This window comes from Danio rerio, chromosome 3 (genome assembly GCF_052040795.2).
Source record: "Danio rerio strain M-AB ecotype USA chromosome 3, GRCz13ab, whole genome shotgun sequence".
Classification (NCBI taxonomy): domain Eukaryota; kingdom Metazoa; phylum Chordata; class Actinopteri; order Cypriniformes; family Danionidae; genus Danio; species Danio rerio.
Genome location: NC_141023.1, coordinates 5,521,604 through 5,537,500, shown reverse-complemented (window position 1 = coordinate 5,537,500; position 15,897 = coordinate 5,521,604). Strand labels below are relative to the sequence as shown.

Sequence of the window (15,897 nt, the reverse complement as noted above, 5' to 3'; positions counted from 1 at the left end):
TAGTTCCAACCCTAATTAAACACACCTGATCAAACTAATTGAGTCCTTCAGGCTTGTTTGAAACCTACAGGTAAGTGTGTTGAAGCAGAGTTGGAACTAAACTGTGCAGGGCTTTGGCCCTCCAAGAATTGAGTTTGACACCCCTGCTCTTGTTCATATGATCCTAAAGATCTGAGTGATCTGTTGGGTTTGTATTCAGTGAGCATGTCTGTAATGTACTGAGCTCCTAGGCCATTTAGTGATTTATAGACCAGTAATAATACTTTAAACTCTATTCTGAATGTAACTAATCCAGGAACATGTCCTACTTGGTGAAATCAGGTTGGTTTTGTGTGTGTGTTTATACCTGGAGCTGCCTCGATGAACAGAACCTCACACAGGTTCCAGATCAGCTCGATGGCAAGGAGAATAGAGACCTAGAGAGATCACAGCAACACTTATGAAGGCAACAGAATATTCTGACTTCAGTATGTCCATCAGAATTGCTCTTTATTTATTTATTTATTTAATTGCATTCATTTCCACATTTACTTATTGATATATAATAAGTAGCTTTTTCACATTTGATACACTAAACAATAAACAGAATTTAAGGTCACGCTTGATTTTGATGGTGTTTGTTGAATTTAGTTACGTTGCTTCTACATGCCAACAAGTAGACTGTTAGGTTGGGGTTAGGGTTAGTGTAAGTTGACATGTACTTGCAAAGTTTCTTATAGTCAGTTAAATGTCTGTTTAGATTCAGTATCAGCAGATATTAAGCAGACAGTCTACTAACACTCAAATGCACCATCAAAATAAAGTGTTACCGAATTAAAATAAAGTAAATAAAATTAAGCTCTCAAAGAGAGTGTGGCAAAAAAAAATAACAATAATAATTGGTATGTAATCAAAGTAATATCTGATGTCCATCTGAGTTCATTAAACTCTAAAGTTACTTTATTACTCACATTTTTACCTGTTTAATACATTTATTTGTTTAACTGTGTAGCTCATGTGACGAGTCTCTTAGACCAACCCACTGATCAGCTGAAGCGGGAAGGACAGAGACTCATCTGCGCAATTGGGAACACCTGATTTCGCCTCTATAAAAAGCCAGCAGTGTTTGCTTGGAGAGAAGCTGTGCTTTTGCTCCTGTTTGCTTTGTTTTGTTTCTTTTCAGCTTTGGTTAATCTTTGATTTGGCTAACCTAAAATGAGCACTTTATTATTCTTTAATGTTTAAATAAGTACTTTTGGTACCAAACCATCCGGTGTATGTCCTCCCTTTAGTTTTGTCATTGCCTTTGAGCCGGGTCGTGACACTCATGTATTGTTAATAATGAAGCATTCTGAATGCATGAATGTTTTCATTGTTAAAGCCTAAAATATTTACAAAACATCAAAATTGTGTCATCAGAATGCATGCACATCATATTTAGTCAAATTTAATTTCTCACTTAGTTCTACTAAATATTATGCATAATCAATATTTTCCAGAAAGCATGTATATCATGTTTCATGTCTCATCTAAAACAATTAGAACTGTTTTTTAACAGTACATTACTACTGAATTTAGTTACATTTTGAATTGCTTAATATAATTTTTACTTTTATTAATTTCCAACTAGTAATACATGTTGTTTTGGTTTTTATTTCTAATATTTTCAATTCGCTTTTTCTTATTGCAGTTTTAAATGAAATTACAACATTTAAATTAATGCAGAATCTAATATTTCTATTTTATCACAGTTTGCTTTTACTTTCATTTTTTCATAGAGTATTTATAACTTTCAAAAGTACTTTTACTTCACAATATATTTGCTTAGAATAAAACTGATGGAACAATTGTCCTTTTATTTCAATATTAAACAAATCCAAAACATATAATGGTATTAAAACCACGTTATGGGTTTGGTATAGGCATGGGACGATAACCGATTGCAAGGTTTATCGTGGTTTGGAAAAGTTAAGGTTTTAAAACCGCCAAAGTTTTCTAAAATATCGATCCTAAGGTTTTTTTGTTTTTAACATTATAAATTTTTTAGAGCAACTGTATCTCCATCAGAAAAGAATACCTCCACATTAAAAACTACTGGTCCAAAATATTTTAAATGTTTCTTAAAATAAAATAAATTGTGTTCAACATGTGAAAAAAGTTGCAGCTTTTTACCTAGATATTTAAAAATAACTTATTTCTGAGCAGTAATCACAATACCGTGTGATACCATGATATTTTAAGCAAGGTTATCATACCTTCAGAATCTTTTACCGGCTCAAGCCTACTTTGGAAGCATGTTTAATTAACAGTACCTGATCTCCATACTGCGATGCTAAAGATCCATCTTGTGCTGTAACTGGAAAGAGAATGAGAGTGTGATCAGCTGATTGAACAACCCAGGCTCATTGTGGAAACGTAGTCCCGCGGACGTTTCTGGAGACCTCGGAATACGTACGGCTGCAGTTTTTGTTTTTGCGAATCCGCCAGAGGCCGCTGTTGTGCGCTTTTTCGCACCTCAGACGCCTCTCGCGAGTGCGGTTTGCACCCGCGCTGTTCTCGCGTGAACCCACCGGAGGCCGCTGTTCGACTGAACGCATGATTGACTGCGCGACCGGCCAATCGGCCGACCCGCCCTCCTCCTTCCCTGAACCCAACCAATTTTACCGATCGACCCTCCTGCCCGCCCGCTCGCTTCCCTAAACCAGAGCAACAATTTACAAAAGCCGTCCAAAAAAATAAAAGCCCCGATTTTTTTTTTCTACCACGCTTTCGGATTTCACCGCGTTCTCACCCGGTCACGAAACTCGTTCACTTAATTTTTGGGGTTCTGTTTTTGTCTTACCTGATTGCTGGAACCGCTTTTCCCCGGACTCGAAACCGGTCGCCGTTGTCGACTCCTCTCTGCATCTCGAGCGTGCCGACATACACGCTGAGCTGAGTGGACAAACGGGTTGCAGCGGGGAAGCCCTCCACAAGGAGGTAAGGCAAGCGTGAAAGGGAACAGCGTCACACCGCCCCGCAGCGTTCGCTTGAAAAAAATAAACGCGGCCGTACGTACCCCCCAGGACGTATTCCGTTGTCTCTAGAAACGGGACTACGTTTTCAGAATGAGCTTGGGTTGTGATTGAACGCATCATCATCATCATCTCATATGTTGTGTTTAAGGTTTACCTGCGTTCTGCTGGAGCTCCTCCATACAGGCTCTGATCACAGACCTGTAGTTCCTGCTGATGCTCACAAACCTGCAGCACACAGCAGCACATCGCACTACAGTCAATAAAGGTGCTGTATGTACGTTTGTGACTCTTCTAAATCATAAAAACACCATAGTATGCTTGCAGATATTTCAGAAACATGCTAAGTGAACATTCTTGTTTATCTGAAAAACAACACTAAAGTTTGCTCTGAGAATGCGTGTTCCGTTTTGGAATGTCTGTGTTTGTTTTGATCTCTATAACCAGTAGGGGTGTAACGATACACTCAGCTCACGATACGATGTGTATCACGATATAGTGTTCACGATTCGACATGTATCACGATATTTGGAATAAAAATGTAAAATTAAACTGAAATGCAAATTTTATTTTTAAAAAATTTAATTACCAAGTAAACTATTTTTTATGTATTGCTTTTGTTTCAACTTGTTAAACTGAACCTTCTTTAAATAAATAAATTAAACAGGCCTGTCTCTGGAAAATAAAACAATTTAAAAACTTCTTATAAAATATTATTGAAATGATTCAATTCAATTGAATTTAACAGTAAGAACTTAAGGCTTTGCTTGGTCACTTGCGTTTTTTGTGTGTGCAATCTACATTTCCAGGTAATCAGCAGTTCTATAAGATAATCCTGAACTGATGTGTGTCTGTCTGAGAGGTTTTTGTGGATGGCTGTCTTCATGTTGGGCATGATGAGTGACAGGGTGGCCGTCTTTTCATTACACAGGACAGTCGTGGCTCTTTTCAGCAGTTTAGGCAGGTTTACTATTTCTTCGGCGTCGCTGATGTCGGCGCTATCAAGTGTATCATGTTGACGTGCATTTTTGTGTACCTCTATACTCCAAAGAGTTCATGCTCGTCGTAATCATAACTCTAAAATGCGATATGATTATTTAAATAATGTGCACGCTTTCGGTTTCATTTCCACTGCTAAGTGCTGTTCATACTTCCCACGCGGCTCCTGAACGATCACTCTGTTCCACAAACTGAATGTTGTTCACTACTTTATTACCTGTTAGTCACAACCTGCAGGTTCTGTTCACTGAAGCAGACGCACGCGCATCTATCATAGTCCACACTCTGTAGTAACAGCTCACGGTCAGCTCACGTCATGTGTGATTTTGCGGCCGCCAATACATTATTATATGAAGACAGAATGATATTTTAGGGTGAATTGTACCTTATAAATACAGTATGTGACTCTTTTAACACCATTAGGAGGTTTCCATGTCGCTGTGCAAAGTATGTAAATCACTGTGAAGACTTTAAAACTTAGGATGTTTGACCCAGTATGCGTGTCAAAAAGCGGACGAGTCTAAAGCAATGACTGTACAACCGAAATGTTGCCAGACGTCTGATTTTGAGAGGATGGGCCATCCTCTATTTCAGCTCCACTCATCTTGGTCTGCTAACATTACTGCTGCTGCAATCTGAACTCACGTGCGACAGCAGGTGGAACGTAGCTCACGTGCAAACAGGTCAACTATTAAGAGAAAACGGATGTCATATCGTAATCAAATCGTCATAACGCCACGATGCATATTGTGACATTTTTGCATCGCAATAAATCAAACAACGATAAATCGTTACACCCCTAATAACCAGCCCACTGCCAGTTTAACTGATTATATTGCAGCACTCTGGGTTGCCTTGGTGAGAAACGGTTTATTTAATTTCCTCAATATATGCGGACGCAGATAAAACTACAATCTCTGGAGGAGAGCAGCAGCCTCCAAAATGACAAGCAGATTCTGAGTAATAAAAATACATTATGTGGTTTTTAATTAGTAAACAATATCAATATTATAAACATTAGCTGATCAGCTTACAGTGTAAAGTTCAATCTTCAGGCATGCTAGCTCCTGTTTGTACTGTCATAGGAGAAAACCCTCTCCAATATTTTGAATTTGCACTGCCATACCTAGTGGAACCACTCGGTGTCAATCCTACACACTGAATTATTGTTTAGATTTGTAACTCTTGTGTATTGTTCAAATTGACAACCCTTTCCTTATGTTTAAGGCTGTTTTTACCCTATTGACTTCCATTAAAACGACATTTTTTTGATTGCAAAACCTGATTGTTGCTGTTTTTTGATGGGAAGTAGGGTTTTGCCAATAGACAATAATAGTGTGTATCGACAATAGGCAAAGATATCACCGAGAGCTGAGACCTATGTCGATTTTAAAGATGATAATTAGCTCGTTTCGCATCAATGTAGACCCATTACATGTTTTACTTACATTATTGAATAAAATTAATAGTTTTATTATTAATAAAGAAAACAATAAACACAGATATCATGTGCATTAACCACTGGGCAATCAGTCAGACACACACACTGCGCCTTTACCCTGTCCCGCACACTGTGTCTCATGCATGAGGACTCACTGCGTCTTCTTGTTTTTGCTGGGCGCGTCCTCTTTAATCTTCTGCAGCCCCATGAAGATGAGATGCGACTCGTTGAAGAGCTTGCGCAGGATGGGGGAGCAGATGTCCTCATCCTTCCTCACCATGTGCACCAGCGGAGAGCCTGCAGAGCTCGAACCTGAACACAGAAACACCCCTCAGGACTAGGATGGGTTTTTATTTCATGTTCCTCACACACACACTAATAATACATACAGTACATTAACACAAACACATATGTACACACACTTTACATACATGAGAATCACAGGGAAAAAGGAATATCAATCTCTACAATTAAGGCTGGGCGATTAAGCAAAAAAAAAAATCTAGGTTTTTTATAAAGTTTGACCGATTCACGATTTCGATTTTTTTTTTATTGTGTTTGTTGTAAAAAAATAAATGAGTGAAAAAGAAGAGAGAACCCAGTCCAGGAGACTCGAAACAAGCAGGATTCCTTTATTGAGACGTGTTGGTTAATCTGCAGTCTTACAGCGTCTTTAAGATGTCCATGTGTCTGCAAGAGCCTACTAGAGGTCCACAGTCTGCAAGTTCTTTCACAAGTCTCTCACAAGTCTCACACAAGTCAGAAAATAGTCTGAATTAAGACAAAGATTTCATGTCTATATTGTGTTCTTAGGAGGAGGGGATTTGGCTAAACAAAGCATGCAAATTAAGAGTTGTGGTCGGCAGGGTAAACTGCTTTTTCAGTTCTAATCTCATCATGTTCTGGAGACAGAAACCGCCTGACCAGTTGATTGAAAAGAGAAAACAATAGACACCCCATGCTGTTAAACTGATAATTGCATCACTTTGGCTTAAGCCTGATTTATACTTCTGCGTCAGGTGACCGGCGTAACCCACGGCGCAGGCAACGCGCGTGGCTGTGCATTTATACTTCTGCGCGCTGTCTCTGCCGGTCTGCATTAACACTTCCGAAACGCTAGTTGGCAGTGAGGTGTAAATGTTCCTCTGTGTCGAGTTTCTTCGCTACTTTTTTGCATTTCCTGAACACTTCCGGGATGTACAAGTGGCTCAAACTCGCTCATTTTGAGGCAGGAACCGGCGGACGTGCAACAACTTTAACTATGAGGTAAACACAAAACAAAACTTTCCATCCGGAGCTCCTTCACGGGACTCCACACTTGTAAACAATCGCTCGCGCGGCGTCGCGCCATTCGCGCGCCTCTCGGTCCCGCCCAGACTCGTCAGCGCTACCAAGCCGACCAATCACAGAGCTTATGCTACGCGTCGTTGCGACGTGTAGTTACATTTTTTGAGAGGTGCACGTCAGTGACGGCGATGGCCACGGCGAAGGGCTATGCGTCAGCGCCGTAGCATACGCCGGTGTTTGACGCAGAAGTATAAATCAGGCTTTAGTCTGTAGTCAGCAAGGCAAAGGTTAAATGACCCTCCTAGCTGGCATGTCGATGAAATATAATAATTAAAAACCAGAGAATATAACTTTTTAGTTATACATAGATTATTGTTAATTTGAAATTAGATGATATAAATTTATATTTCCACAGTTACTAGTCTTCTCAAAACATTACAACAACATGACTGAAGTAACAGTCTCTTTAAAAGTAACTTGAAAAACCATCTGGTAAGGAACATTGTATTTTTAATGGCCATGCTATACAAACATCGGTCAAGGTGTAAATAAATGTAAAACAAATTCACAAGTTAAATAGCGTTCCTGAAGATTTGAATAAGAGATATTTGTGTAAATATTGCAGTTGCAGGAATACAGAGGTATTTTTTGCAAGTTTTGCTGAGCCTAGGAAAGATTGTCTGTCAGCTCGGCTTTGACTTTGTCTTCTGATTGAATGAGAGGTTGTAATGCTGCTGCCTTTTTCTTAAAAAGATACAGTGGAAGAAAAATGACTGAACATGGAAAAATCTATTGTTCTTTTTTCCCCTTTTAAATATGGATCATTTGATGCGCTTTGCTCCACTCTCTATTATGCTGCCTGATCTATCTGGTTTTCAACTAGGTCCGCTAAATGACGTCACGGCTACTTTCATTTTCACTGCTACAGTCCCTCACCTCTACTAGTGTTCAAACCAAAAGATCGGCACGGTTTTTCACATGGCAGGCTTTTACGTCTTTCATACATGTTCGAGTTTATCGACTTGATGAGGAAATGTCTTGCAGGGTTTAACGCTAAGATTTTTTCTACTGGCCCAATCGGACCAGTGGTTCAGATTTTTACTTGCCCTGCCAATATTTTCACTGGCCCCACCAAAAAAAAGTTAATAGCTATTTCTTAGCCACAAATAAAAAAAAATGTCAAAATGTTTGTAAATATAGAATTTTAATACAGGGTCTCTGCAGATATCATAATGTCAAATTTAAGACCTTTTAAGACCTTTTTAAGACCATTAAGTATTAAATTTAAGACCTATATCGCAATATCAAAAACATGCGAGAGAAAATGTAAAAGCACAAAATTAGGGGTAAAATAAAGTTATTTAAATTTCGCTCTCTTGCATTACAGCGCTCCCGACTTATAAAACTGCGCTTGCGACATTTGTCAGTGAAATAACGGCATACTCTGTCAGCCGAAATCATGTCGCGCGCACTCAAAGCGAACTTCCGCAAGCACAGCGATGACGTCACATTCGCCGCGCGCACTGAGTTTAATAACAAAAAGCTGATTGGCTATTGCAAGCTGACTTTTTTGTAGTTGTAATACCGCAAATTACAATTGGACTAGTGAAATAATGAACTACAACACCACAAAAACCTAGCAACAACAACAAAAATAATTTAAATGAGCATTAGATGTAGCGTTACATGGACATCGCAAAAATAAGACCTGTGCAAAAATATTTAAGACCTAGAACAGCAAATTTAAGACTTTTTAAAGCCATAAATTTCGATTTTTTAATTTAAGACTTTTTAATTCTTTTTAAGACCCCGCGGGGACCCTGTAATATTTAAACAATTTTAATAAATGTGTAATGAGCAAAATTCTAAGTGTTTTGAAACAAAAGATGGCTAAAGACCTGCCAAACTGACGGCAAACTGTACAAAAGATCACTTATTTTTTTTAGTCATGGTGTACCCTGGTATATGTCTGCTTCCAAGACGTTAGAAACAAATGTTTTCCTTTAGCATCATCATTTGATGTTACCGCCATGTTGCTGTCTCTCCACTGTACTAATAACGTGCTCACAACATCTAATCAGATAAGAAGAACCGAGAAGGTAGCAATTGAAAGCTTGAAAATACAAACTGTTTCTCAATTCTAAAACTGTATTTGTACGCAATTAACAACTAGTCACAGGCAAATTAAACTTTAGTAACAAGGCAGCAGTGGCCCGATTGGGCCAGTAACGATCCTGTCTACTGTCCCGAGCGTCTCACACGCTGGCCCCGGGCCATCGGGCAGTCCTTATTGTTGAGCCCTGTCTTGACAATCCACACAGACGTGCAACAAGTAAAATCCTACATGACTTCACGCTTTAACAGGCAGTCAAGCAGGTCGCACACCAGAAGCGCCGCGACACGGCGCAGACATGACAGTTTAAACTATCACACACCAAACGCGCACATTCACGTGATATTAAACATGAAACTAATCAGATGGCGCTCTGTGGCGCGGCTGAAATATGAACTGCTTCGTGAATCGTGGCTGGGCGGCACTGGTGTGTGTATAGAAACCTGTTTAGAATTCTAAAATCTATGGCGTGGTGCTGTGAGGCGCGTCGCCGAGAGGCGCTTCTGGTGTGCTTCCTGCTTCATACAGAGAGTGAACCCAAGCGCATTGGTGCCATTATAATGTATTAAATATATATATATATATATATATATATATATATATATATATATATATATATATATTTAAAAATCGCGATTTCTCAATTTCATTCAAAATTAAATCGTCTTAAAACGTAAATTCGAATTAATCGGAAAATTCTGAAAAATCGCCCAGCCCTACCTACAATCTCTCAATGAGCAATCAGTTCAGGACGAAGCTGTTAAAATATTAGCTGACCCCTCGCACAGTGTGTTTTGTGAGTATGAGTAACTGCCTTCTGTTCGACAATACAGGCTGTCTGTGTGCAGATGCACTCGTTTTAAGAAATCTTAATGTTTATATATGTGATTTTTGCTGATGATTGAATGTTCGTGCTGATTTTTGTTTTTGATGTCTGTTTCTGTTCAGTGTATAAAAAAATGTGGGCCTACGGTCCGAGACAAAGTTCCCCATTGGGGACAATAAAGTGTAAACAAACAAGCATGCATGCATAAAGACACATATTTGCACACACATTTACACACACACAGGCCTGTCACAATAATCAATATATCAACTTATATTGTGCAATACTTGGAGATGACCTCAATAACGTTTGCTGCTGCAGTATATATTTACAAATTCACATAGAAGGCTTTATTTTGACGGTCCATGTCCAAAGTGCAGGGCGCAAACGCATTAAGATCATGTCAGAATCCACTTTTGCTAATTTAAGGATGGAAAAATCCGCTTTGCGCCGTGGCGCATGGTCTAAAAGGGTTGAGTTTATTTTCTTAATGAGTTGTAGGTGTGTTTTGAGAATAAATCAATCAGAGTCTCATCTCCCATTCCCTTTAAGAGCCAGCTGCGTCGCACTATAGCGCATTTGCTATTTACATGACGTAAAGTAAGAGTAAGTGGAAAAACTGAGCATTTCACTACCAAGAAAACAGATAAACAGAGCATCTGCAGCGCGAGAATGAGAGATAAATTATCTACTTTCACTTTCACTTTCGTGAATAGGGAGACGTGTTGTACGCACAGACATCAATTAGTCTATAAATAATTAATTTCGTTTGTTTAGCAAAAATATTTGTTTCAAAGCTATTTCTAAATTCAGTTCTAATTTCCAGCAAACGAATAAATGAACAATAATAACGAAGTGTGTTCAAAAACCTGAGTTATATCCTAAAACACATGCTGTGCCCCATATGGTCTAAAACCTGCAGGTGGACAAATCTAAGCTTGTTTTTAATAAAACAAATATAAATATATATATGATAACACTTTACAATAAGGTTCATGAGTTAATGCATTTACTAACATAAACTAATCATGAACAACACATGTACAGCATTTATTAATCATAATTGAACATTTACTAATGCATTATTATCATCCAAGTCCATGCTTAGTTAATGCACCATGAGTTAACATGAACTAACAATGAACTACTGTATTTTCATTAACTAACGTTAACTAGCATGAATAAATACAGTAGTAAATGTATTGTTCATTGTTTGTTCATGTTATTAAATGCATTAATTAACATTAACTAATGAACCTTATTGTAAAGTGTGACCGATATAATAAATAATACTGCTAATAATAATAACATTATACAAAAGCAAATTGTTTTGAATTAACTCAAAAATCCCCGAGATGAAGAAGGCATGAAAGTAAAGTTTTTTAATTTATGTAGGCTAGAAAATAATATGTTTTGTAATATTTTAATCCTTTATATTTATATCCTATATATATCCTTATTATATCTTATATATATCCTTAATATCTTAATTCTTTTTCATATGTAAAGATATTTGCGTATTGCTCTACATCTTGTGTGTATTAAGCAGTGTGTAAGCGACGCGCACATCTAACGCGCACTGCGCTGGAGTTTAGACCGGCTTTGTTCTGGTCTATTAAAAAATCTATTATAGTTTTATCAAAATAGCAACGCGCCAGCAATGCGCCTCAACACACCTCCCTTTTTAGACCAGAACGCCTATGGGCGCACATATGAGCGCAAATGCATTTGCTATTTAAACAGCGTAGCGCAACGCCTCAAAACGACTCTTGCGCCAAGCTGAAACTAGCAAACATCAATTGCGTCATGCCTTGCGCCACATTGCGCCGGGTGTATGATAGGGCCCAGAAAGTTAAAGCCAAATTTACAGTCTACCTCACCGCTGTCAAAGTTTATAACTGGACATTTACCTAATAGGACATTTAGCAGTAAATATACGAGGACATTTACCTGTTTAACATCAAATAATAGAATCTAAATAACGTTAAAAATGTAATCAGCATATAATCAGTGGCATAAAATTGTCTCTTATATACAATAATATCACTTATTGCAACAATTTCTGTGAAAATATATCACAAAACAAACAGTTTGTTATCGTGACAGGACTACAAACACACTTATGATACATACATTCACACAAAAATATCTACACACACACACACATACATACACACACATATGCATATGTACATGTATATGTATACACACACACAGTTGAAGTCAGAATTATTAGCCCCCCTGTTTATTTTTTTTCCTCAATTTCTGTTTAACGGAGCGCAGATTTCTTCAACACATTTCTAATCACAATAGTTTTAATAACTCATCTCTAATAACTGATTTATTTTATCTTTGTCATGATGACAGTAAATAATATTTGACTAGATATTCTTCAAGACACTTCTATACAGCTTAAAGTGACATTTAAAGGCTTAACTAGTTTAATTAGGTTAACTAGGCAGGTTAGAGTAATTAGGCAAGTTGTATAATGATGGTTTGTTCTGTAGATTATCAAAAAAAAAATACAGCTTAAAGGGTCTAATAATATTGTCTTTAAAATGGTGATTAAAAAATTAAAAACTGCTTTTATTCTAGCCGAAGTAAAACAAATAAGACTTTCTCCAGAAGAAAAAATATTATCAGACATACTGTGAACATTTCCTTGCTCTGTTAAAATCGTTTGGTAAATAATAATAATAAAAAAAACATCAAATGAGGCGAATAATTCTGACTTTAACTGTACACACACACGTTTACTTAATTCTCTGAATACCTCGTAGTTTGTAGTTGGTCTCGTAAACTAGCAGATCTCCAGGTCCCCATTCAAAGCCCAGGTGTTTCTGAAGAACTCCAGCAGCGGGAACGAGCTGTGAGAAAACACACCTGATATCACACACACTCAAAATCTCCATTCAAGGATCACAGGCTAGCCTCAAAACGATCATTTTCTTTTTATTGCTAACATGACCATTTTAGAAAAACTGCTGTGAAATATTACAAAGAAATGTTTACATTAAAAAATATTTACTATTAATAAAATATTTAGAAAGCATGCATAATATAGTTTTTTAAATTTACATTTTGTTAAATATTTACTCACGAAGCCGATAAATCACTGTTCATAATGCACGCATATTATGCTTTAATGTCAAAATCAAATGTAAACAATAATATTCATTACAATTGCATATTTATAATAATAGTATTGAAAACAATAATAATAACAACTAATAGTATAATGACAAACAGCATTAATTTACTGTTGAATCTTTCAAAGGCTTTTTAATTACATTACAGCACTACATATTAGCTGCAGTGTGATCATTTACTCTTAATTACAGGTCATTATAACTGCAAGTTGTTCATTTATACTCAAATAGATATCAATAAATGACATCAAATACACAAAAAAGCACAATACATGATGAAGAAACAGTGTATCAGCAGTTTTTAGACTACTTATATTCAAAAGTTAGTTGAAACACTACAGCACACACTTTATTCTCATTGAATATGGTTTAATGTTTACACTATTTTAAATGTATTATATTATATATAATATAAAATGACCGTAAATACGACAGTTCCTGCCATAATATACAGTAATAATATAAATATTTAAAAATCTTCGTAGTAAAATGCTTTATAAATTGTTTAAAAATATAAATTATTCTATATAATTGTTTATAAGCACTATAATATTACCTTTAAATACCAACTTAACACCGAAATACGGAATTATCAATGTCTCACATGCGTATAATTCACATATAACTTGCTCCGTGTAATAATACTCATATATACAGATGACCCAATTCAATCCAGCTCATTTACCGTGGTGCTGGGCTCCACGTCCAACTCCTCCATAACCCGCAGATGTTAAATCCTCCTGAATATTAGCGAAAAATATGATTTTAAACAGATATTCAACACTTTCAGCAGTCAGAATCGAGCGCCGTGAGTCTGAAGAAGGACCCCTGATGCCTGCCTGCGCGGTTAGTACAGCGCACTGAATGCCTGAGCAAAATGCGAACGGCGCTGGATCATACAGCGCCTATAAAAAATAATTAATGTTTTTAATTAACAACAACAATCACTGTATGCTTATTACTAGAAAGGGCTAATAGTTTCTAATTTATTGATAGTGTTTAGTAACCCGTACCATTCACAACAAGTTTTGCATTATACATAAAAATCAGAGTAAATAAAAAGAGCTTATAATGATTCTAAGCTCTTTGGTAAATATTAAATATTAGTTTTTGAAATCAGTTTTAGGCGACGCGGTGGCGCAGTAGGGCTGTCGCCTCACAGCAAGAAGGTTGTTGGTTCGAGCCTCGGCTGGGTCAGTTGGTGTTTCTGTGTGGAGTTTGCATGTTCTCCCTTCATTCCCGTGGGTTTCCTCCGGGTGCTCTGGTTTCCCCCCACAGTCCAAACACATGTAGTACAGGTGAATTGTAGTGTATGAACGTGAGTGAGTGTGTATGGATGTTTCCCAGAGATCCGTTGCGTAAAACACATGCTGGATAAGTTGGCAGTTCATTCCGCTGTGGCGATCCCAGATTAATAAAGGGACTAAGCCGAAAAAGAAAAAAATAATTATTATTATTCAGATACCGTATGACACTGTTCTCCAGACACATGGAGGCCATAACAATTATTGCATTTAAGCTGTTAAAATTAATGTAAAACATTTTTTCTGTATATTATTTTAGAATATTTTTATTTTGTATATTAAAAAAATATATATCACATTTGCATAAATGTAAATTATTGTGTAATTAATGATTTTACTCCCTGATATATCACTAAAAAACTAATAATAATAAATTCTCATTATTGTAACGTGTTTATACACAATGTTAAGCTGTATATAGTCTTAATATTTACTCACTGTCCATTTTAAAGGTCTAAAATCTTGTTTCTCATAAGCAGTTTTATTCACAATTATGTCTGTCACAATATATGTTAGTCTCTTCTACTGGCACTTGTTTTGAGTTATTCTGAAATAATGTTAGAGGTACGTGCATCTGCTTATCTCAGTGTTTCATCAAGAACAAAATAATGACGGTTTTAATCAACAGCAACTGTATGCGTATTATTACGCTAATTGATTCTAATTCATCCGTAGTGTTTAGTAAGTGTGCTTTTATATTATGCATAAAATCAGAGTAAAAATTAATAGTTCGTTTTTGAAATAATTTTTAATATTCAGATGGTGTGTGACGCTGTTCTCCAAACACTTGGAGGCCAGTACAATTATTACATTTTAGCTGTTAAAATTAACTTTATAGGATATCTAATGTAAAACAAAAAGGATAAAAAATCTAATATTATTGTACAGTTGAAAAATATCTTTGTATATTATTTAAAAATATTTTTTTATTTTTATATTGAAATAAATATTTAGTACATTTGCATAAATTTAAACTATTGTGTAATTAAGGATTTTATTTCCTGATATATCACAAAAACTCATAAAATAATAATAATAATAATAATAATAATAATAATAACAACAACAATAATAATAATAATAATAATAATAATAATAATGGACAATGGACTTTAAAATGGACAATGAGTAAACATTAACACTATATACAGCTTAATATTTTAAAGACACGTTACAATAATTAGATTTTTATTATTGTTACAATAACAACAACAACAACAACAACAATAATAATAATAATAATTATTATTATTATTATTATAACAATAATAAAATTCTCATTAATGTAACGTGTCTTTGAAATATTAAGCTGTATATAGTCCTAATATTTACTCACTGTCCTTTTTAAAGAGCTAAAATCTTGTTTTACATAAGCGGTTTTATTCACTATTATGTTAGTGTAAATAATCTCACTCATGTGTTGTAGTTAACCTCTTTTCCTGGCATCTGTTTTGAGTTATCCTGAAGTAATGTTAGAGGTGCATCTGCTTATCTCCGAATTTCATCAAGAACAAAATGGCTTCCCTTCCCTCTCCAGAGTGAGGAGACCTGAATCATTCCCTCACAAATAGTCACAATATACTTATTAAACATCATTCTTAAAGATATATCTGTCGAATATTTGATCATATAAGGTGCTTGATGTATAAAAATATTAATAGTTTGTGTTATTTCTGGTGATATTTGGTCTCACATTTTTTACAAGACGAGATGTAGTGCACGAGTGCGCGTGCATGTTCCTTCTTCACCCCGGTGCCGCGCATGACATCATCGTTGCGCATCACC

General features: G+C 36.2%; 2 protein-coding genes across 2 annotated transcripts in view; one reads left to right on the top strand and one right to left on the bottom strand.

Moving 5' to 3' along the window:
• The window catches only part of nup85 (nucleoporin 85), a 37,456-nt gene extending 23,805 nt beyond the window's left edge, over nt 1–13,651 (bottom strand). Inside the window, 6 exon segments of the mRNA NM_001003625.1 lie at nt 347–416; nt 2,292–2,335; nt 3,151–3,221; nt 5,589–5,745; nt 12,433–12,526; nt 13,494–13,651. Coding sequence (NP_001003625.1) covers nt 347–416; nt 2,292–2,335; nt 3,151–3,221; nt 5,589–5,745; nt 12,433–12,526; nt 13,494–13,526 — 469 coding nt within the window. The 5' untranslated portion in view covers nt 13,527–13,651.
• The window catches only part of gga3b (golgi associated, gamma adaptin ear containing, ARF binding protein 3b), an 81,800-nt gene that overhangs the window by 62,666 nt on the left and 3,237 nt on the right, over nt 1–15,897 (top strand). The window lies entirely within an intron of this gene.